The 21,797-nt window shown below is 42.2% G+C and overlaps 1 protein-coding gene across 1 annotated transcript in view; it reads left to right on the top strand.

Moving 5' to 3' along the window:
- The window catches only part of RIN3 (Ras and Rab interactor 3), a 70,206-nt gene that overhangs the window by 24,451 nt on the left and 23,958 nt on the right, over positions 1-21,797 (top strand). The window contains exons 3-4 of the mRNA XM_085317531.1: positions 1,767-1,881; positions 18,429-18,501. Of these exons, the coding sequence (XP_085173657.1) occupies positions 1,767-1,881; positions 18,429-18,501 (188 nt within the window). The remainder of the gene's footprint in view (positions 1-1,766; positions 1,882-18,428; positions 18,502-21,797) is intronic.

The raw sequence follows: 21,797 nt of genomic DNA, 5'->3' as shown, positions 1-21,797 counted from the left end.
TTTTTTTTGTTTTTTTCCTTGTACTGGCTCCATTGCTGGAAACCAATAGTTCCAACAGTTCCACTGGTTCCAATGAAAGGCTCAGGGGGGATCTTATCAATGGGCAGGAGTTTCAGGATATGTGTCTGATGGGAGACAGTAAAGAAGACAGAGCCAAACTCTTCTCCATGGTACCTGGTGAAAAGACAAGAGGCAATGGGCAAAAATTGAAATACAAGAAATTCCATTTAAACGTAAGAAAAAAAAATTACAGTAAGGAAGGTCAGTTACATTCTGGAACAGATTACTAAAGCGGAGTCTCCATTCTTGTAGACATCCAAAGCCCAATCAGACACAGACCTAAGCAAACTGCTCTAGGTGACTGTGCTTTGAGCAAAYGGGTTGGGCTAGATGATCTCCAAAGGTTCCTTCTGACCTCAACTGATCTGTGATTCTAGGACCAGTCTATATACTTGAGGGCAAGGCTGCCATCCAGAGTGACCTAGACAGGTTGAAGGGATGGAACTGACAGGAAACTTATRAAACTCAACAAGGACAATTGCAAAACCCTGCTCCTGGGCAGAAAGAGCCCCTGACCATGTTACATGCTGGGTACCGCCTGGCTGGGGCCGCTCTGTAGAAAAGGCCCTGGGGAGCTAGTAGACAGCAAGCTGAGAGTGGGCCAGCCATGTGCCCTAGGAGCAATGAGGGTCAGCAGCACCCTGGGCTGTATGAGCAGGGGCATGGCCAGGAGATCGAGAAAAATGGTTATCCACCTTTACATAGCACTTGTTTGACCAAACCACACTGAGACTTTATGGCCAGTTCTGGGCTCCTTAGTACAGGAAAAACATTAACGAACTGAAGCAGGTTAAGCAGAGGCCACCAGGATGTTTGAGGGCTGCAGCAGCTGCTCTTTCAAGAGAGACTGAGGGACCAGGGCTTGTTCAGCTGGGAGGAGAGACTTCTCTGGGAAGACCTTACMACAGCCCCCTGGTACCTACAGGGAGGTCTTTGAGGAGATGGACCTGGACTCTTCACAGTAGTGCATGGTTGGAGGGCAAGAGGCAATGGGCATACATCCAAACTAGAGGGCTTCAGATTGGATATTGAAGAARAATTCCTCTCTGTGAGGACAGGTTGCCTGGAGAGGTTGTGCCATCTCCATCYTTGGAGGTTTTCAAGATCCAACTAGACAAAGCCCTGAGCAACCTGGCCTGATCTCATGGCTGATGTTGTTTTGAGCAGGAAATTGGATCAGAGACCTCCTGAGGACCCTTCCAACTTGAATTGTCCAATGTTAATACTCTATGTCCTATGATAATACTTTGCTATGARACACGCTGGCCATCAGAGCCTTTTGCATTACTTTTCCCTCTTGGATATTTCAGTCCTTTCCCACATGTACAAGTGAGTCATTTGCTTTCAAGCAAGTGATTGAGACATTCTAGAGTGAACACTACTTGATTTAGGGCACTTCTGTGAGGGGCATCAGTCAACAAATTGTGAGTGCAGCTTCATACTGTTCAGTTAGTGAAATGGTTTGCCTTAGGCTTGAATGGGRCATCAGTGATGCATCAAAATTTTACTGGTTCCTTGCCTGGTCTGAATTTCACCCAGCGAGAGTATCCCTTTAGTCATTATTTGACCAAGTGGAATGAAGCTAAAATGAGATCATTTRGAAGTGGAGAGAACTGATAAAGAACTTCACTGCCACTTACCTAAAATAAAGTTCAGAAGCTCACATAATTCAGCTAAGCTCCTGGTTCCTTTTCTCCTTTTTTCAGATATTCTTGGTTAGGAAAGAGGGTAACGTGAACAACATGGTCCTTGCAGTCCGCCTGCCAGCCCAAAATGAGGATCCTGATGTGCTGGAGTACAATATTAAAGAAGAAAAATCGAGTAAGTTTTCTACAAGCTTTTTTCCCTTCTGATTATATATAGACTCCTTTTTTGATCATCAAGTACATATGTAATCTTGCTTGAAATGAGACTGTTCCTCTGGTGACTGGCAGCAGATCTTTATTTTACAGTGTAGTTTGGTTAATATTTCCTGCAGTTGCTTTACCTCAGTTACCCCATGGCTCTGCACCTTGTATTGTCATTTGCAGACATGCAGTAGTTGCAAACCTTTTACCACAACTTTATATGACAAGATAAAACAAGAGGGTAAGGATTAGTTGCAGGCTGCAGGTTTTTTTTTTTTTTTTTTTTTTAAGTTGACCTACAGCTTAGGATTTGCATGGTGAAGAATTGCTTTTCAATTAATTGAGTTTTCCTTTGGGGCTAAAAATTGAAAAAAAATAATCCTGCCCTCCTAAAAATGTCATTTATAGAAATATCATTGCTTGAGTTCCATCCTGTGCATACAATCTGATTCCTTAGAGTACAGGCATAGTAAAATATGGTACAAAAATTTAAATGTGAGTTAGCCTAACTAGAAAGAATTTATGCCAGGTTTCTCAAGCTAATTTGCTTGCTAATTCTCATTTGTCATTAACTTAACACAAAGCATGTGTCCAGAGGTGTGTCTGTCTGATAGGAACAAGAATTAAATCAGTTTACACCATATTCATACAAGCTGCAAAATAAGTGGAGCGAGGTAATTAAAAATTAGCTCGGAGAAAACTGCCATCACACGTGCAGTGATTCCTGCAGCTGTGAAGATGGTGCATTCCTATCATGGATATTCGCATTATTTTTAGCTTGAGTTCTGTCACTGTTGAGCTGTAGMTAGCGTGTCAGTTCTCCATGTTGCAGTATTTGACGGTAACACAGTGGGCCAACCAGGATCATGCTTTTGCTTCCTTTCTCGTCTCGAGTAAGTAGCCTGGCTTTTGAATTTAGAGTAAACTGAATGAATTCTTGTTAGTAAAGCCAAAGGACTGTATCTGTTGCAGATGGAGATAATAAAAATTTGGCATCTTAGAGAAATCTAAAACGTTAGCTTTGATTTATTGTCTCTCTGCATAACTCCAGCTCCTCGCTAAACTTTCTTAGGAAAGAAAATTCTATGTTGTCAGAATACCTTAAGAGATTTTATACTAAAATCTGAGTTTATTTGTTAAATACTGTGGTAAACTTGGATTACSTTAGCTTAATAAAGTATGCTTCATTCTCCCCTGGTGTATCATAAATCTAAATATCAGATATTTCAGAATGCATGTGTTAGGCATGTGTAAACCAAAGATGTTATCTTGCTGGGGAATGCATGTTTATTGAAAAAAAATGCGATGTTATAGCTCCTGAAAGTGTGTAAAATATGCCAACTGTATAGCAGGAAGACCATGTAGACTGGCAGGGCTTTTCCAGGCATACAGTCTTTAACCTCACAAAGTCCCTCTTTAGTTTTTCTGATCTTCCTGAAAGGAGGCTTCAGCCTCCTACTGAACATCACAAACTGGTAAGTGAATTCTCTTGATTGCTACCTCCTCTTTGAATCTGTATGAAATGCAGCAGAGCTGGTGTACCTCCAGTTTTTGAAAGGAATGGTCATAATTCCTCTGCTGTTCGAATCTCTATCCCCAGCTGTGTTGGGAATGAGAGGTTTTGGTTTTGCAGGCCTATTCCTAATATTTCATTTCTGAGTTGACATGTAAGCAAGGATCTGTGTAATCTGCCGCCGGAGAGTTACTTGTCCCTTTTTSATGGCTGACTCCTTCTAAAGGGTAAGAAGAAGTGGGAACAGATTCTTCTTTCTGTTACGCCTGTGCAGCCCCTTGAACTCTAGAGATTTGATTGTTCTCAGCAGGATGCATGCCTGTGTAAGTAGAAAGCTGAATTTGCTTTGACATATATACTTCAGGTTTTACAGAAATCCTCCCTTCCCGTTAAAATTCAAGTCACAACCCAACCTAGCAGTATTTTGGAGCACCTTGCCGACTGTTTCTTGTTGATCTCATAGAGACCCAGTGCAGTCGCAGCTTCATGGGTGACATGAGGAGGCACATGCTATCCTTTGAGGGAGACAGACTCGATGATATGATGGCTCTGTTCCAGTYCTTGCTTTTACCGTATGCAGCAAGTCTTATGCCTCAGCTCTTTGTAAAAAGCCAGACTCGTCCCATCCTGCTTTCCGGAGGGTATGTGAGGAAGTTTTCCCCAGTATCCTAATGATGTTATGTGAATCACTGCCCAACTTCTGAGATCCATATATGAATGGCCATTCACTGAAGCATAAAAAAAGAAGTTTCCTAGCAGCGCACCACTGAATAATGGTGGATCATTGTTTTTCTCTTCCTTTTCCCCATATCTGATCTGCCTTGTTGACGTTCGATGAAATGTTAGGGAAGTATTGTTTTCTGAGGGGAAGCCCTGATTTGATTGTGATTTTTTTTTTTTTTTTTTTTTTTTGAAATTCTCAAAGAATCTACTAGGTAAAAAGGTCAAGAAATCAACCTCTTATCATTTTTTCCTGGGAATTTAAACTGTTTCATGAAGTAGGCCTTAAAGTCATGAAATAGTAAAAGAGATTGAACTTTAAAAATTACCTTCTGGTTCTTCATCTTTGTTTGTATATCCTTCAGATATTCAGGATCTTTTGTATAGAGACAGGAAGGTTAAAGCTTGGTCCCAGCAACAGGTATGTTGTTAAAGAACAAACAACACATACCACGCGGTTCTTGAGAAAGCCACCATTTTTGAAGCCCTGGATCTCYGTGGTTTTGCTTCTCTGCCTGAAGGATTGCATACTTCCCACTCAGATATAACACAACACAGTGGAAATCTTCCAGAAAGAGGGTATATTACAAGATTTCCTCCATTTAGAGATGTAGTCTTGGGGGATATCTCTCAATCTCTCTAAAATCTCAACTACTTTGGGTACTCTCAGTTCTGATAGCAGGCCCTTACTTCTGTAATTTCAGACCTGACCTGTAACCTCAAATCCCTCAAGATCTGAACACTACTTCCWTAGCTAAGTTTTAGTCTGTCATTTCATTTGTTCAAATTCTCTTCAAAAATAATAGGTCATAACCTCAAGTCCTGATTTCTCTATCTGTACAGAAAACATTCCACTGACATCAGGGACATTGCAGCAGTATTAAAGAAACGAATCTGGTGTAAATGTGCATGGATGTGTTAAAGAGATGCTGAAGTAACATATATTGAGAGTTCAGCAGAAATAACTGAGTATGATGGATCAGTTGGTGCAGGTAGTAATGTTCACTAGTCCTATAAACACCGACAGTCACAAGTGCTCATGCCACATATTTAAGGTACTTTAATAGAAGAATGTTCTAACATCATATGTTGAGTTTAATTCTTCCCTTTTCTGGGAAATCTTATGAATTATAGTTGAAATGAATTCAGTTTCATGAAATATGTGAACTGACTGTATACTTCTCTGGAGTTCTGCACATATGCTTTGGTGTGCAGTGAGTAGTAATTGTTTTCCCCATTCTTCTGTACCAAGAAAAAGAGGATGTGATTCCTTTACAGATATGCGGATTGAAAGGTAAATAGGAGAAGTAACTGCAATTGCACAGAATAAAGAACATGCTATTATTTTTATAGAAATATTTATAGAACTAATTTGCCAAATGAGCCGTTACTAAATACTGAATGCTGAACAGTAAAGTGAGGTGACAACACATAAAAATCAGACTACCTCTTTGTTACAGTAACTTAACAGAGGAGCTACAACTGCAGCACAGAGTGGAGTCATGCAGACTGAATCCATGGGGGTTCCTCTACTTTATTTCCTTCTGCAAACTGCACTCGGTCTCCTGAATTTCCAGTGTGGTCCTCCACATAGAGGGATTCTGGAGTCTCAAATACCCAAACATAATGAATTTAATTAGAGTTAGCATAGCCTAGCAAGGGTCTACCCATTTAGGTTCCTCAGTCTGCTCCCATAATCCTGATACATGACTTCAGGACTACCCAGGAGTGGAAGTGATGCAAAGTTGGAGTCTGRATTTTAAGTTTGAATTTAAACAGCCGTTGTTTATTTTTCAGTCTTTATCCAGATAGACACAAACTGTTGAAAACTGCTTGTCGAGTCTTCTTCTAAAAACTTGTGCTGTGGCACATCTTCCTCTGGGACCTCAGTAGGTAGAGGATGCAAATGTTGGAGCTGTTGATGTGGTTACCCTTGCCTGCAAAAATTTATCTCCCTTGAAATCTGTATTAGCGTCTTTCCCCTTGCATTTGTTAACTTCCTGTTTCCAGAATGGTTCAGTGCCACCATTATTAGCCCCTTGCTTGTCGCATTGCCCTCCAAGGGATTCATTATTTTCTTTTTATTCCCCATCTGCTTCCTGGCTTAGCTGCTTGTGTTTTTAAGCCCTCTTTATCACTACTATTACATTTCATGCCTGTTTGATAACAGGACTCTCTGTTATGCCTACCAGCCCTGTCAAGCATGGTGCTTCACAAGGGACAGTCACCTGCTCCTGCAAGAAAGCCCTGGGTTTATCCAGGCATAAGCTGACAGGTTGTCTCCTTTCGTTCACTTGGGGCATGTAGTAAGGCTTGCCCTTCCTCACGGTAGAGGGGCAGCGTGAACCTGATTCCCAGGGGTCTGGCAGCTAAATGGGAGATCAAGGTCTTCTGTGGGCATCTGAGTGCTCTGCTCTGGCCCTGTGTCCATGAGGCTGCGTCTCGCTGGCCGCCAGTGTCGTTCCAGAAACTCTGCCTTCCCCTCTCGGGGGAAATCCCCTCCCAAAGCAGGGTGACTCAGTGAAAAAAATTACTCAGCCTCAAAGAGGTTTCACCTCATTGAAACCTTGGTGAGGTTTCAAAATCCTGCTGAACTCCTTGGGCTTATATCCTAAAGGATTTGAGACCCACTGGCCTGGTCCTGCCGCGGGTACCTGCCTAAGGAACYGCACAAGCACTTGTCTCCTGATCCTCCAGGCATTGCCACTGGCTGTGTGCACTTGGGTGACTGTTTCCCTGAGGTTATGCACAGGCGCCCATGCTACAGAAACATTGTCCATGCTCCTTTTTTTAAAAACAGACCCAAATGTGACAAATTGGTATCAGGCATAACTGTTCAGAAGCATCTCTTCCAATGCCTCAGGCAGAGCAGAGATTATCCTCCTAAATGAATAGGTGCATAGCTGAAGGAGGAGTTTGCAGAGAAGCCTTGTATGTAATGTAGCTACTTGGTTTATTAAAGAAAAATTGTGAGACTTAAATAAAAATCATGCCTGGTTTGACCCTCCTGGCTTCTCTAGAGAGAAACATTTAAAGAACTGGAGCGTAACTGAAGTTTTGAAGTAACCTTAACACAATTAATTAGGAAAGCCAAAATAAATTATCTCTGTGTAATACAGAAAATGCCCAGATCACAACTAATCCCACCTTTGAAAAATGAGACATGGTGCCACTACACACTGTGGATTATGCTTGATTTCTGGTTTATGGGCAGCTGCTGTATTTTCAGGTTGCRTAGTTGGCTTGTAGTAAGGACCCACAATATACCTTGGCAGAAAAGATACAGAAAATTACCGCCCTCAAAAGCAGTTTAAGAATAGTCACTGAGTGTTTTTGCAGAGTTGGAAGGCTGATAGCAAAAAGGCTGTTGATAAAGATATCCAGTGTCCTCTGCTGGTCATCTTATTTGGCCTATCATAAAGTTAGACACAAGTAGGAAAGTTCAGGCTCGGTCCTGATGAAAGATGCATGAGACAGAGGGCTGGGATTTAGAAGAGCRCCATGAATCAGGTGAAACAATACATGGCAGCAGTTCACCTGCCTGGTTCATTTTCTAACTGCATTTACCAAAGGAAATCTGGGTTCATCTTGAGAGTTCATGAGAACCTGGCCACTTTGTACATCACTTGCTGAGCTCTGTCCATCGAGGCAGAAGAAAGAGCTATACTCTTTCTAGAGAGAAAGCAAGAAGGCAGGCCTTGCTAGAGAGTTACAACAGCAATTTAGGCAGGCAAAGATGTTCCTAAGCACACAGGACTTTAAGAAGGGTGAAATCAATTAGACAAGGGAAGAGAGAAATTAAGAGCTAAGCTTCCACAGTCTGCTTCCTTGCCTGAATAGTCCCAAAGAGGAGCAGTCTCTAATGCCATGAAAGGCAGCTTAACTCTCAACAGCCTGACCTTTTTCTATCATTACTAAGTTACTTCAGCCACTTCCACACCTTCATTCCTCCTTCCCAAGCATAGAGGGAGAAAAAAATATGTGTGATTATACACCATAGTTATTTGTACAGGAAAAAAGGAAATGTACAGTTGTTTTGACTGTCTTGTAGGAATAGCAGATGATGATAATGAAAAAACAGTAATCAGGCAGCYACATGTTTACAGAGGGGCATTAGAACAAAATGGGGGAGAACTCTGCAGATCGCCTGAAGGCCTGGCTCTAAGCAAAGCTGTTGGAGGCCCAGGACTTATAGCTTAGCCAGCCTGAGGTGAGGGCCGGGAGCATGCCTTGTGCAATTGCAGAGCTTGGAGGCATGGGAAGGCGATTCCTCCATGCAGGTCTGAGCATGGCATGAGTGAGTGGTGGGCAGGACCTGGAAGAGAGGAGGCAAACTCTCAATAGAAACCACTTGCTGCGAACTCTCTGTTGGGTCAAACACCTCCAGCTGCTGATAATGGACTTGCTTATTGCACTTCTTGGCACCCTGGCAAAAACAAGTCCTCCATGACAATAAAAGTAGAATGCCCTCCTTTATTTTATTAACATCTCTGTTAATCTGCATTGCTGAGGCTGAATTAGCAACTCTGAAGAGTGAAGTCTTTGTTTCTGGCATGGCATGGCGTGGTCAGGAGTATTTTACCACATGAGCTGCATTAAAGTATTGCACGAATGAGTTCATGGAAAAAATGTGAGGATAGCTCAGTCACTGCTGATAGCTCAGCAGCCTACTCAYTATTTAGCTTTTTTAATGAGAGTGGCAAACTGTGCAGATGACCTCAGTGATATGAATATTTATGTGGAAGTGTTGGCAGCTCTTGCAACAGCATCCTCGGTTTTGCAAGTCTTTTTGTTAACAGCCTGACTGCTGGAATCAGGAAGTGGAGTGAAGATACAYAGCATTTTTCTTTCTTTTATTTTTCACGTGGAGGGAGAAGCTTCTAACCCTCACAACTRCAGAGAGTAAGTTAAAGATGCAGCTTTCCTAAAGGCTCAAAAACCAGAAGATATATGAAAAAAACAAGTGATATCAGGGTAGAAATGCAGCAGATGGCAGTGGGGAAATGTGGGTGGCAGATTGGAAGCAAAGGTCTAGGGACAGAGTGAAGAAAAATGGGGAATTAGTAGACAGCCCAAGGAGTACAAAACACATCTTGCAGCTCTGGACAACTACATGAGCCTTTGAGGTGCTTTGAGCAAAGCAGAAAGGAGGCTGCCTGCRGAGACAGGAGCCCAGCAGAGCTGCCCCAGTGTGTGAGGAGAAGAGCCTGCAAGCAGGTGACAAGCACTGTAAGGAAGGGTAGGAGGTTGGCACAAAGCCACTGGCAAATCACCCAGTGTGTGTGGGGGGGGACCCAAAGGCAGCCAGCGTGCTCTGTGCGGAGTGGCCCTGGCCCCGTGTCCAGGAAGCCATCCTCTCCCTGCAGAGCAGGGTGACTTCCTTTCCCAGGGCAGTCAGCGTCACCATGCACGTTTTATAGACTAAAAACTGAGGCACAGGGAGCTGAAGGGGCTCAACTAGGGATCCTAAACAAGCCCAGCTCTGAGGTTTCCACAACCCTGAGTCAGTAGTTTATTTGCCAGGCCGCAGAGAAAGACCCTTTGCCTACTGAGCACTTGGCTTTGCAACCTTACTTTACCTTTCTCAACACTACAACATCAACGCTGCTAATCAGACTCTTCTGTATGCTTTCGGTATACCCGGAGAGGTCACTTTATGCTGCAGTACCATTACAAAAGCCAGTTTTTCTAGCTTCCTTCAAAGAAAAACAAGTAGGAAAACATCCTTGATTACTGCAGGATGGAGTGTGTGAATAAGGCAAAGTAAGAAACTGTTGTCAGCTCTGGGATTGACTAGCTYGAAAAAAGCAGAAATGTGCCGGAAAAAATAATAACCAGAGTTACAGAAGCCCTTGGGAGAGAAGATACTTCATCCTTTCTCCTGCCAAAAATGGCTGATTTCCCTAATTCCATCTCAATTAAGCAAATCATACATTTAAGCAGCAGACCTTGTTAAAGACTATGTTTTTTCAAGGATTAGCCATTCTATGAATAGTAAAGTTAGTGTATTTTTAGCAGTCAAGGCTGGAAATGTTGAAGACGTAGTTAATGTTGCGCTTCAAATTTTAAGTTTAATTGCATATAGGGAGGCCTTGGGGCATACAGGCTAGTATCGTATTTTCCCTGTGGTAAATTACTCCTCTTCGGTGTGGTATATGCCTTGCCGTTAAGGAGAGTAGACTAACGAATGTTATCTCTTAAAGCGGTTCCTGTTGCTGTCAATGGTGTGTCTGTGCTACATCTCAGAAGATGTAGAGTTACCCTAGTTATCTTCAGATTAGCCTCACTCAGACACAGATAACAATCTGCCTGCATCACCCGGCACTCAGCATGGGCTAATTTCCCCTCTTTATGTGTTTCTCATTAACGAGAAATGTCAGAAATGTCGACCTCACCTACGCAGCTTCTTGGGATCAAAAGCTTACTGTCAAGCGAGTCTGCCCTGCTAGGCACAGGAGGTGGCTGGGCAGCTGTGCCCAGAGGCCAGCATCCAGCTCCAGGCGTGCAATTTTCCTGCTGTGTTCTGTTGTACTGGATCTCATCGGCCTCAGCAGGTGGTGCAAGGTCAAAGGACATCTCTGCGTGGGGTTTCATAAGGACACAAGAGAAGTTAGCATTTTCTGGCCCAGAGAGCATGGTTTGACCGGAGCTGGAGGCTGAATGTTTTCTAGCCTCCTTCTAAGAATGTCTAACTTAAACATCTTTCCACTGTTAGCCAGTCTGTCTGTGACGTGGATGAGTTCTCCCTTATTCCCATCATTACTAATCCTGAAAATTCACTTTGTTTAAAGGAGTTCCCACTCAGGAGACTCCTGTAAAGTAGAAGCCGAGTCCTGGTTTAGCAAGAAGAGCAACCAAGAGCTTGCGGTGTGTTGTAAAACATGGTATGAGGACACATGTTATAACCTGTTGTGCAAGTTCACAATTATTCCTCTAAATGCAAGAGTGCATAAGCAAAGCAGAAAGTCTCAGCAAGTGCATTTGAACTGAATTCTGTATCACTTTGATGCACTGCTTATTTTAAACATAAACCCCTTGTGCAGCTGCTTTTTCAAGATGTAACACCGCCAGGTTTCTGTGTGGTTTACATGTTGTTTTGGAAACATTCTGTTGCTTATAGTGGGTTTTTTCTTTTTTCTTTTTTTGTTAACTCTCATCRTGAAGAGTTACCTCCCCTCTCTCCATACAAACATTTTTATTTTTACGTTATGCTTTAAACTATCAGTACTGTGGGAGAAACCTGCTGGAAAGAAGCCCTCTTAGTCTTGTTCACATTATTCTAATCCTCACTTTGGCTTTTTTTGCCTTATTTCTCACTCTCAGGAGGAATGTTGCAAAATATGTGTTTAATTAAAGCAAGAGACTATGTATGCTGTTCTAGCATAATACAGTCTTACACTAATCAGCATACTAGCTTGAACAGACAGCTTTAAAATAGTTATGCTAAACCAGTATCCGTATACCAGTGGCCTTGTCTCAGTGACCAAACTGGAACAAATTATAACTAATTTAATTATAAGAGTGTTTGCTCTTTGAAGTTCTTGAAGAGATTAGTAAACAATAAATTAGGCTTAATAAATGAGGTAAATAAGATACTGCTTGAAGTAAACTGAGGCAAGTAAGCGCATGCTTTAAGCTTTGGCTAGGTCCCTTAAAGTCACTGAGAATGCGATCTGTCCCACTCAATAGTTTCATTAGAAGACCTTCTTTGGCCTGGCTGGCAGTTAGGCAGGACCGAGGCTCTGTAAGGTAGAAGTATTACATTTTCCTTTTTTGACTGCCCTRCTGACCTTTGCCATTTCGGAGTGGGTTTGTCTCCATCACTCACCTTTGGAAAGTTTTGTCTTTTACCCTTCTTCTTGGAAGTCTCTCACGCAGAGTGTGGTTTGGGGTACCCAATGACTTCTCTTAAACTTCCTTTTTCTGTATGATTAAGTCAACCCTATAGTATTTCATGATGTATCTCAGACTCAGAGAAACAAACCTTTTTGAAAAGTAAATGGAAAATAATGGAACTTAGTAAAAAATGTACAAATCAGAACATACATTTTTCACATAGGGATTGATTCTCAGAATTATTTATACAGCCTTAAAGTTGTTTCTAAGAAATAAAGCCCSAAAATAAAATAATAGCATCCTTTTCTGTTCCACAAAGCACAGGGGAGGCCTTTTATATGTCCAAAGGCCTAGTTTACCTTACAAAGTTTTACCAGAGAAATTTGCCTTCTGAGAGCAACTTGCATATATCTATATAGTTTGTCCTGTCAGCTGTAGCMCTGCGCCCTGACAAGTAGGATCACCGTGCTGGGTGACATTAATTTTGTACTGCCTTGTAACGTATGAGTAGGTCTGGAATTACCTGTGGAAATGTTGCACCTCCAGCAATGATCTCGCAGTATTCAACCGTTTACGGTGGGGACCTCTCTGATCAAATGAGTCCCCTACTACCCTTGGGGCCCTTGGAAGCCCCCTCACTCCTCAGCACTTCAGAAAGGTCATGCTTCCCTCTGTCCCTCTATCCCACCCTCCACCGTGCCGTGGGAATGAGAATACAGACACTTGCAAGGCTACATCTGACATCCAGATAAACCCCGTGATGCCATCAGGTGCTAGAAAAACGTCTTGGATTTTCTTAGGCTGTGGCTGAAGAAATGGTCCAAACCAAGTGTGGAATTTCAATTGGATATAAGAAATTTATCTGAACACCGCAAAGGAAATAAAGAGTGAGGATCTGACAAGAAAGGCAAGTATCCTTGAAGCTTAACAGTCATTCACTCGACCATGCTTGTCTCTTAACCCCTGAAGTGAATGGCAGTGCCTATGGCCCCGCTAGGACTGTTCACATGGTCACTTGTAAGGAAAACACTGAGGAGCTGTGATACTTTTCTTTTGATAGAGGCATTAGCTGTGGTTAAAGTATCCTTGAAAGCCACCCTCTCAACCCCTGCTGTAATTCTAATCACAACAAGGAGGAAACAGAACAGTGAAATGACTGTAATACATTTCTGCTCAAGCATCCTGTGTCAGAGGCAATGCAACAGGGCAGCTGAAGGAGCTTGTGCTGAACTAAAAGCATAAAATCTAAGTGTACACTAAGGTACTATCCAGCTGCCTGAGTGAATGTGGATGAACCAAGGTACAGCAGATTGGCCAACATCCCTTTAGTTGTTAGATTTGGGACGGTTCCTTTTTCTTACCACTAACGTATGCATATAGGAAACAGTGTACTTTGCAAAGTATCCCTTCCACTCAACCCCAGTGAAACAAGACTGCAAAGGCCTGTACCTTTGTTTTTAATTGCATATTCGTAATTTATTTCTGTACAAGACAATTATATTTTGTGAAAAATGTAATTTAAAAAAATAGATTTTTCTTATGCTTTAGACCCAAGCTTATTAACACTTTATCACTTTCATAATTCATTAGTTTCAATTTTCCAAGGAACTGCCACCAGCAGTGGTTTTTCATCATGACCAAAGAGATTAAACTCCGTAGGAAACTATAGAATCAAAATCCTATGAGAAAGCATGAGCTGGATGCACAACAGAAGATGCTGGCAGAAGTCCAAAATAGGGACATACAGTCCTCGATGAGGGAAACAAAAGAAATAACTGACAGCTGCATGAAAAAGGCACTAGGAGAGACAAGAAAGACAAAGAAGACCTGAGTTTCCCAAGACAATATTGAACTATGCAACCAAAAAGGAAACTACAGCTTAGACATCACATGGAAGAAGCAGAAGCGGATCATTACAGAAAAATATAAAAAGGCCTTGAGACAAGAAAACAGATAAAGACTGACTTTGCTTTACAGGAAATCATCACTGGAAGGTCATACAATACYGTTGAGAAAGTGATCAAGAAATAATACAAGAAAAAATGTCAGGGGCAGATTCTAGGAACTTTCAAGCAGACCTCTTGCAGAAAGACACCATAAATGCCATGAGTACTTCTACCAGTATAGTCTAAATTTCCCCCCATGCAGCTAAAGCTCCTTCTCTTAATATCAGCACTGGACTAATACATGAATAGGAGTTGTAAGAAGGATTACCCKTTCTCAGAGACCTGAAGAAATAATGTGGAGGAATTGCATCATGCCCTCACACATCTCAGTAGAGCATGACAGGCAGAACAAGCAAAGTGTATCGTGACAAAAGCAATAGTCTCAGCACCAGGATTATGGTAATCATTGCAATTTTCCATAACGACAGCTGGGGCTTCTTCCCTAGACATGGGAAATTGCTAAAAGGGCCCATGCAACAGCTCCTACCATGAGCTGTGTTCAGGACTTCCCCTGCAGCTGTAGGGACATTTGCATATGGAAATAGGAAAGTTGGAAACCTCTGCTTTGGAGTGATCCCATGTTCGTAGGCATTAAAGGACTGAAGGTAGCAGAACACTATGTACTGGCAAAGATCAGTGCAAGCAAGGTATCAAGCAAGAGACCTACATCAAAGGAGGGAAATATCAGCAAGAGGCCTGCTTAGGAGACTGTGGCATTATTATCACAAAATCTTGAAATAGAAATGAATAAGTGGAATCTCTCCCATGATAATAAATCTCACTGTTTGCCAGAATCTGAAAAGATCAGAGCATCTCAAGCACATCCAAGCAGGACTTCTGAGGATGGTTGCATTCTCAGTTGACAGAGTTCTCAGTCTGGTGTCAACACAACTGCAGCAGAAGGAGGAATTCATATCTTTGAATTCAGATGTCTCTGAAGGTTTACACAGATATCAGAAACAGTGAATAGGACTAACAGCTCCATTAGAGAAGAAGAAGCTGCAGTAATTGGGTCCCATGAGCATTTGTAAGCAGTAAGAAGATGGAAACTGGATGGTTTGTCCATGTGACCAGAGTAACAGGGCTAGCAAACACAATTCTACAGGGAAAAATCAAAGAGGAAAGGAAAGCAGAACGCCCAGGGACAGCTGGACTCAGAAACATCAGAATCTGGATGGAGAGATCTTGAGGAGCTCTGAAGAATAAAAGAAACTTCAAGGTAGATTCCAGTCAGTGCTTCAAAATGGCACTCTTCAGAGCCTGTTGGTATTGTAAAAGGAAAGGTGGAACATTCGTAAATATTTATAACAGCTCATAACTTGGCCATGTCCTGTTCACAGGAGAGAGGTAAAGCTCTCCTTGCTCTTCGGGTGCCTTGTGTGTAGTAGCCAAAAAATTGCTGCAAAATTTTCTCTGCAATTTTCAGCAGGATTATACCATACTGGCAGAAAAGTGCCTGCTTGTAGCTTTTCCAAAAGTCATGAATTCCTAAACATGTTAGCATCACGACACTTTCCTAACCAACAGCGCTCATGTCAGCGAAATGTCTCCAGCTACCCACAACACATCCACAGCCAGAGAAAGTCACCTCTTCCTGACTGTGTTCTCAGAGTGAGTTGTCTTAAGGGGAGTAATGGCACTGAAAGAGGGATATTTCATCCCCAACAGACAGCAAAGCTTGTTTAGCTGTACAAATGTGCTATTTTATGCATCTTTCCAAGAAGCAGAAATATGCTGCAGGACCTATTTAATGATCTGCATGGGCAAATGACAACCATTCCCACAAGAGATTTTCCCATGCAGAACTGATSACCCACCACCCACCAGCAAAACAACAAAACAGACAAGGAGCACTACTTACCAGCAATGCCTGCTGGCAGTCAGACAGCAGAGAAACCAAAGAAGAAGGACGAAGTCAGACAGTTCCTCCCAAGGAATCCCAGTGGATTACAATGCTTTCCCTCCGGGCACTGTGCTGGAAGCAGTCCGAAGTGGCCCCTGGCAGCCCTGCTGCGGGCTGCACTGCCAGTGTAGGCTTCTGCGGGGAAAGTGGCTGAGAGTCAGTCCCTTGGATGCTTTGACTCTGTCTCTGTTCAGAACAAATGTGGGCAGAGTATTGGTCATGATGGTGCTGGTGCTTTGAGTAACTGTCTAAAGAAGTGTTCTTCTATTCTTACTTATTTGCAGACTACCCAAAAATTTCCCAGTAGAGCTGTGGATCTCTGTACAATGAATTCCAGCCTATTGACAAATATACTTGATTCTCTCTGTTTTACGACCTCTCAGAGTAGACCATAGAAGGTCAAATTTCCATATACCACTTGTTGAAAACTGCYGTCCTTAAGCTCAGACAGTTTGTGTACCTGAACTGCTTTAGCTGTGTAATTCMTGGTGATTTGTGATGTTTTTTGCCATTTATTTGGGAGGAGGATTAACTATATGGTACAACACACTTCTGTGTTAACATTCTTCTCCCGACACTGAGAGGCTTGGACTAATACTACTCTTCTGATTAAAATTAAGAGTCCCAGATGATGAAGTTATCTTGGCACAGAAACAATTAGGACAAATCCAAGGGATCTGCTCATGTCTGTAAACATTTACAGGTGCAGCATACTCTCTCACACCTGCAACTTGGGATGCCAAACTAAGACATGTGGTTCTTAACAGAAGAGAGTCCTTACAACCACCATCTACACAAAGGGCTTTATTTAATTGCTGGAAATTCATGTGAGTTCAGAGACTCTTGGGCTTTGGTTAATTTTCTAGAACAGCAGTGGTTTTTGTCTTTATTTTTGTTTCCTGTGTCAGAGCTGCAAAACAGATGGATTTCAAACTATAGAAATTGTTCTTGGTGGATCTTTAAAGAAAATTCCTGACGGAAACATAATTCTTACTAAGAAAAAAGAAAGGCTCACAAGAAAGGACATCATTGTTTTTTTCTGTAATTCTGGGAGAAGTGTAAGAGACAGGGAATGTTTAGCTCAGTATGTTTAAATTCCACATTGCAGTATGATGTTGAAGTGCATGCTGAGGTAGATCTGTCCATGTTGATTCAACAAAAACTGATATTAAGTATGACTTATGAGAATTACAGCCTTTGCAGCTTTTAAAAATGCCTACATTGGTATATTAAGCTCAAAATAGCAAACTGCAGGGCCTAGGCTAGGAGAAAGGGAGAAGTAAAAGGAGGAAATGCCTTGGTTGGGGAATGAACTGTGAAGCTGAACAAAGAAGCAACACTTGAGCATTTTCTTCCAGTGGGATTCTCTATTTGCGGGAAGACAAGAAGCAGTGTTATTTTACCTGCTTGTGAACAGAATAGGGGGAAGTGAGTGCTAGGCAAATAGCCCCCTCCTACAGACGCTGAAGGCCCTGCTTTGTTAGGGGAACTAATAGCAAGGCAGCAAGGCAAAGCACTGGAGACATTTCATAGGGCTGTGAATCATGGCACATCGAGGAAGCCGATTCGTGATAGCTGAGCTTGGTGTCTGCAGCTCTGAACTGTGGCCTAGAAAAGACTAAAGATGCAGAAATGGCCACTGGCACCGTTCAGCGTTGCTCCCATAGGGCTCCCGGCAGTGCTCGTAGACAGCGAAGGTGTGGATCTGCATTTCCCATTCTCGATCACCAGCAAACAGGCGTTTCTGAGAAATCACCATGGAGTTCCTTAAATCCAGCAGTCTCTGTCTGAGATTGTGTTGTACACGTACAAGCACAGAGGATTTGTGGGAATGTAGTGTATAGCTACACAGCAGATTTTCTTAGGCAGCCAAGATGGACACTTATCTCCCGCAGATCCATCTCTTTCTCTCTGCCTTGGGTTACCACTAAATGTTGTGAAATTTTCTTCAGCMGACCAGTGAATTTTTTCTAGCTTAGCAGCCAAAAGCTCTATACTAAACCTGTGAGATTTGGGCTACACAGTGGCACAACATGCTGCTATAAAGCAGGTAATCTTACAGAAATTTGCAATGGTGGTGTAGATTGTATTTTCCCACTTAAAGAAAAGTGTTGTTACCATAAAACACAAAGGGAGGGAGAAGACAGGGGAGATGTGGAAAGGCTGTGCTCACACTGCCTATGTGACCACACACGCAGCAATGAAACAGTTATTGCTGTTTTTTTTTTTATTTCAAAGTGCTTTGTCCATTCAGAMCAAAACAGATTCCAGCATGAAGAGTCACAAGGACAGCTCCATATTGTCTGGCTGTGACCTGTTTTGTTTTATTTTTTTTTCCCATTGTTTCTGTTACTGTTACAGCACTCYGACATCTTGAGCTAACTGTTCAGTAATACAGGCTGAGACGTCTTTTCTGTAGTGCTTCTGTGAAGAATCTCTTTGTGTTGAGCCATCTGAAGCTGGTTCTTTAAGACTCTTCATAATATTCCAAGCAAAGATTAGAAAATCATAGAATATAAGATGTGCAAGCCAAACCCATCCATCTTTTTTTACCATGCAGGTTAGAGAAAACCATTGCTGACCATTCTCTTGTTTTTCATCAGTTCTGTACCTGGAAGGATCTGTCCTGGTGTTTGAGGATATCTTCAAACTCATTGCCTTCTACTGCGTCAGTAGGTGAGCTGGACTCATTGCTTCCATGGCAGGATTACTTCATTTGTAGGATAGCTCTCCCCTCTGACCTGCCTTTCCTCTGGAGTGTACTGGTACTTGTACGACTGAACCAAAGATGTGCAGAGTGAAAAACGATAACCAGACTGGAGCTGCTCTGAAACAAAATCTTTCTATATTGCACCTCGTTTAAGCGTGTACAGAGCTACTGGTTTGCAAGGGATCTTTCCCTTTCCTTTAGGGTACAGCTCTTGAGTGAGGATTAAGGCCAGACTCTGCTTCAGTTTCAAGAAAATTACAGTTTAAACTAGTAGCACTAAGAGAAACAGAAGGTGCCCTGAGAGCAGAGATTCTTCCTTCTATTCTTTGAAACAAAGGGAAAAGTGTGGGGAAGGTGGGAGAAAAAGAATACACCTGTGTGACTGAATTAGAAATGGGGTCAATGCACAATGACGTGACCACAGATGTCGAATCCAGACTTCCTCGGTTAAGGAAGCTGGATTCCAGTTCAGACCTTTACAGAGAGATACCCAGAAAAAAAGATGCGCATACGATTTTGAAACACGATCCAAATTTTCCCAGTCCTCGGAGGGAAAGGTTTAGACACCCAGCGTTCGTTGCTCAGGAGTATGACTTTTATAGTACTGTCCCAAATGCTACACCTTGTACTACTTGAGCTACAAAGGGATTTGGGGTGGTGTGGCTCCCAAGGGCTCATGCAGACTTGTTTCAGCCTTTGTTTGTGGGCTTTCACCACTCTAGAGTCTCATTTTGTGCTTTCTGGTTGGTTCAAACTCATGATATGATTTAGTCCAAACAATGCAAATACATAGGTATTCACAGAACCCAGTCACGGTGCAGCCTCAGGTGTTTCCTGTGGTTTCCTCTAAACTCAGGTGAGGCTGGCCAGATCAGCAGGAGTTGCTGGTATTTCAGATGCTTGTTGCAACAGTGGGGCCAGACCATTCAGGCGTAGCAGCCGCAGCTGTCCCTGAGATCAGTGGAGGCTTTGACTCAGGAAGGGCTGTAGGACTTCACCCACACTGGACTGGAGCTACCAGGGCACAGAGATGAAACATTCCTGGATTAACCATCTCTTACAAAAAGCACCTTTAAGCATCCAAACACACTTGGCAGTGACTTAGCAAAGCTAATAGCAGACTGTTGATTGCTGGAAAATCAGAGCGCTCTGAATAGTCACCTCTTCTGTTTGGGGGAGTCTATCAAAGGAGAGAAGTCCTGATAAAAATTACAGATGAAATAAAGTGATAAAGAACAGACCTTGTGTGTTTGCTCAGTGCAGAAATTCCAAATATGGCTGACACAGAGACAGGAAAGACCTGCTAGGTCATCCTCATTAGAGAAAGTTTGTTCACCTGCTGATGAATCCCCCGTGTAATTAAACCTGTGTATCCACACTCATCTTTATGCATTTGTGCCACACACACTGCAGTGATACTAAACAACCTACTTAAGCCATCCCTGCTTTAGCAGGCCTGATTTTGAGTTGAGTGTAAATTCTTGGTGTCCCCTGGATGAACTTAGATGAATCATAAAGTAGTTATTTCCATTTAAGAGAGRAAAGCAGATTCAGGATATGTTTAAAAGGCACTCATATTAGTGGCTTGTTTAGCTCACACTGCAGGAGCAGTCTATCTATGGTACGACACAGTGAGCTGCAGTTTACCCAGCCAGATATTCACRCTAATTTGGAGACCAGTTCTGCAGCCAACAGAGTTCAATGCTGCTAGGCTTGGACTCCTACCCATATCCTGGAGATGCATCCAGATGCATATAGACCCTATGGAATGGGTGTAAATTACCTTTAGGGCTACATAAAAGATTTTTGTTTTACCAAAGCAGCATAAAAGAGCCCAAAAGCAAACCTAATCAAATGGTTTGTGGGAGGGAGAAGTCTGTTTATTTCTGCTTTTTTGCAGAAAGCATCATGGTTTAAGAATGAGTCTCAGAAAAAAGAAAAGCTTTTCTATTAGTTCCTGTTGTAAATGTTGCTTCTGGATGTCAAATATAAATCAAATTGTCCAGATAATTTCTTAGTTTGCTGTCAAAAGATAAGGTAAATAGGGAATAAACTTTTTGATAGAAATTAGGTAATAAAAAGGCTGCTTCTGTGCTGACCTGCCATTTCCTGGCAGCTTGTAAAAGCTCTCCATGACGATGAGTTGAGAGGCCTGTGCTCAGGGCTATAGTAAATAGTCATCTMTAAATAACTGGAAAGAGTTTATCAGACAGACTCTTCTCAAAAGAAAGTTTGGCCTGTTCTAACCTGATAGCTAAATCACCTTACAGCACAAAAATAATACCTGCAGGTAAACATGTGACTCAGTTACTTGTATGCAATCTGCCTGCCCCATGATTACAACCAGATTTTTTTCTGTTAGGGTAAATTTTTCACGTTGCCTGATTTTTAGATATATGTATCTAAAAAAAAAAAAAAAAAAAAAAAGGAAACTACTTGGGGTAAAAAAAAAAAAAACAAAAAAAAAAAAAGGAAAAAGAAAAGAAAAGAAGGTCAGTAGGTACCTCTTCGTCTTTCAAACCTGATATTTGCCAGTGAATCCTAGGGTCGAATCAACTTCTGAAAAATAAAGTGACAACAGAGTGCCCAGTAATGCACAGAGAACTGGTAAAGTATATGGTACAGTCAACAAAATATGTATCTGCTGATAAAGGGAAAATAGGCCCTCTACATCCATCTGTCAACATACTGGTCCTGCTCAGGTCTGCAGTCACACGCATTTTTGGTGTGTGTGTGTAGCAGAGACTACCTACTCACCAGGTCAGCTCTTTCTAAAATAATCTCCTGTAGCTTGCAGAACATTTTGTTAAGCTCTTTTAATATGTAAAACAACCCTGCACCATTCCTTACTGCCTTTTAAAAATTGTTACTGACTTTTCTTGTCCTTTTTAAAATGGGCATTGAGGTAGGAACAGGCTTAGCAAGTTACTGGGYGACAAGCAAATGATAACTGTTCTCAGCCAGCTCAAGAGGTTTGAGATTTAGGGTATGTTTCAGTGAAACCTAAGTAACATCCTCTGATAGGAGGGTCTTACGTACATACAGCATCTTTCAAGAAATGAAGCAGTTAGAAGTCTGAGAAGAGAGAGAGATGCTCACTTTGTCAGTGCTAAGCAGAACATCATCATTGTCTATCATTTCACCCAGAAAGTCTCTTCCCCAAGAAGTGTCTTGTGACCCTGCCTGTGTAACCTCACTGAGTCTTGTTATCTGCCTGTGCCTTACACTTACACTGATTTTAGAGGTGGGGAGAGGGGTAAAC

This window comes from Rhea americana, unplaced genomic scaffold (assembly GCF_003343005.1).
Source record: "Rhea americana isolate MKP2758 unplaced genomic scaffold, rheAme1 scaffold_5, whole genome shotgun sequence".
Taxonomy (NCBI): domain Eukaryota; kingdom Metazoa; phylum Chordata; class Aves; order Rheiformes; family Rheidae; genus Rhea; species Rhea americana.
The sequence above is the reverse complement of the archived record's forward strand: the minus strand, read 5'-3'. Positions and strand labels throughout refer to the sequence as shown.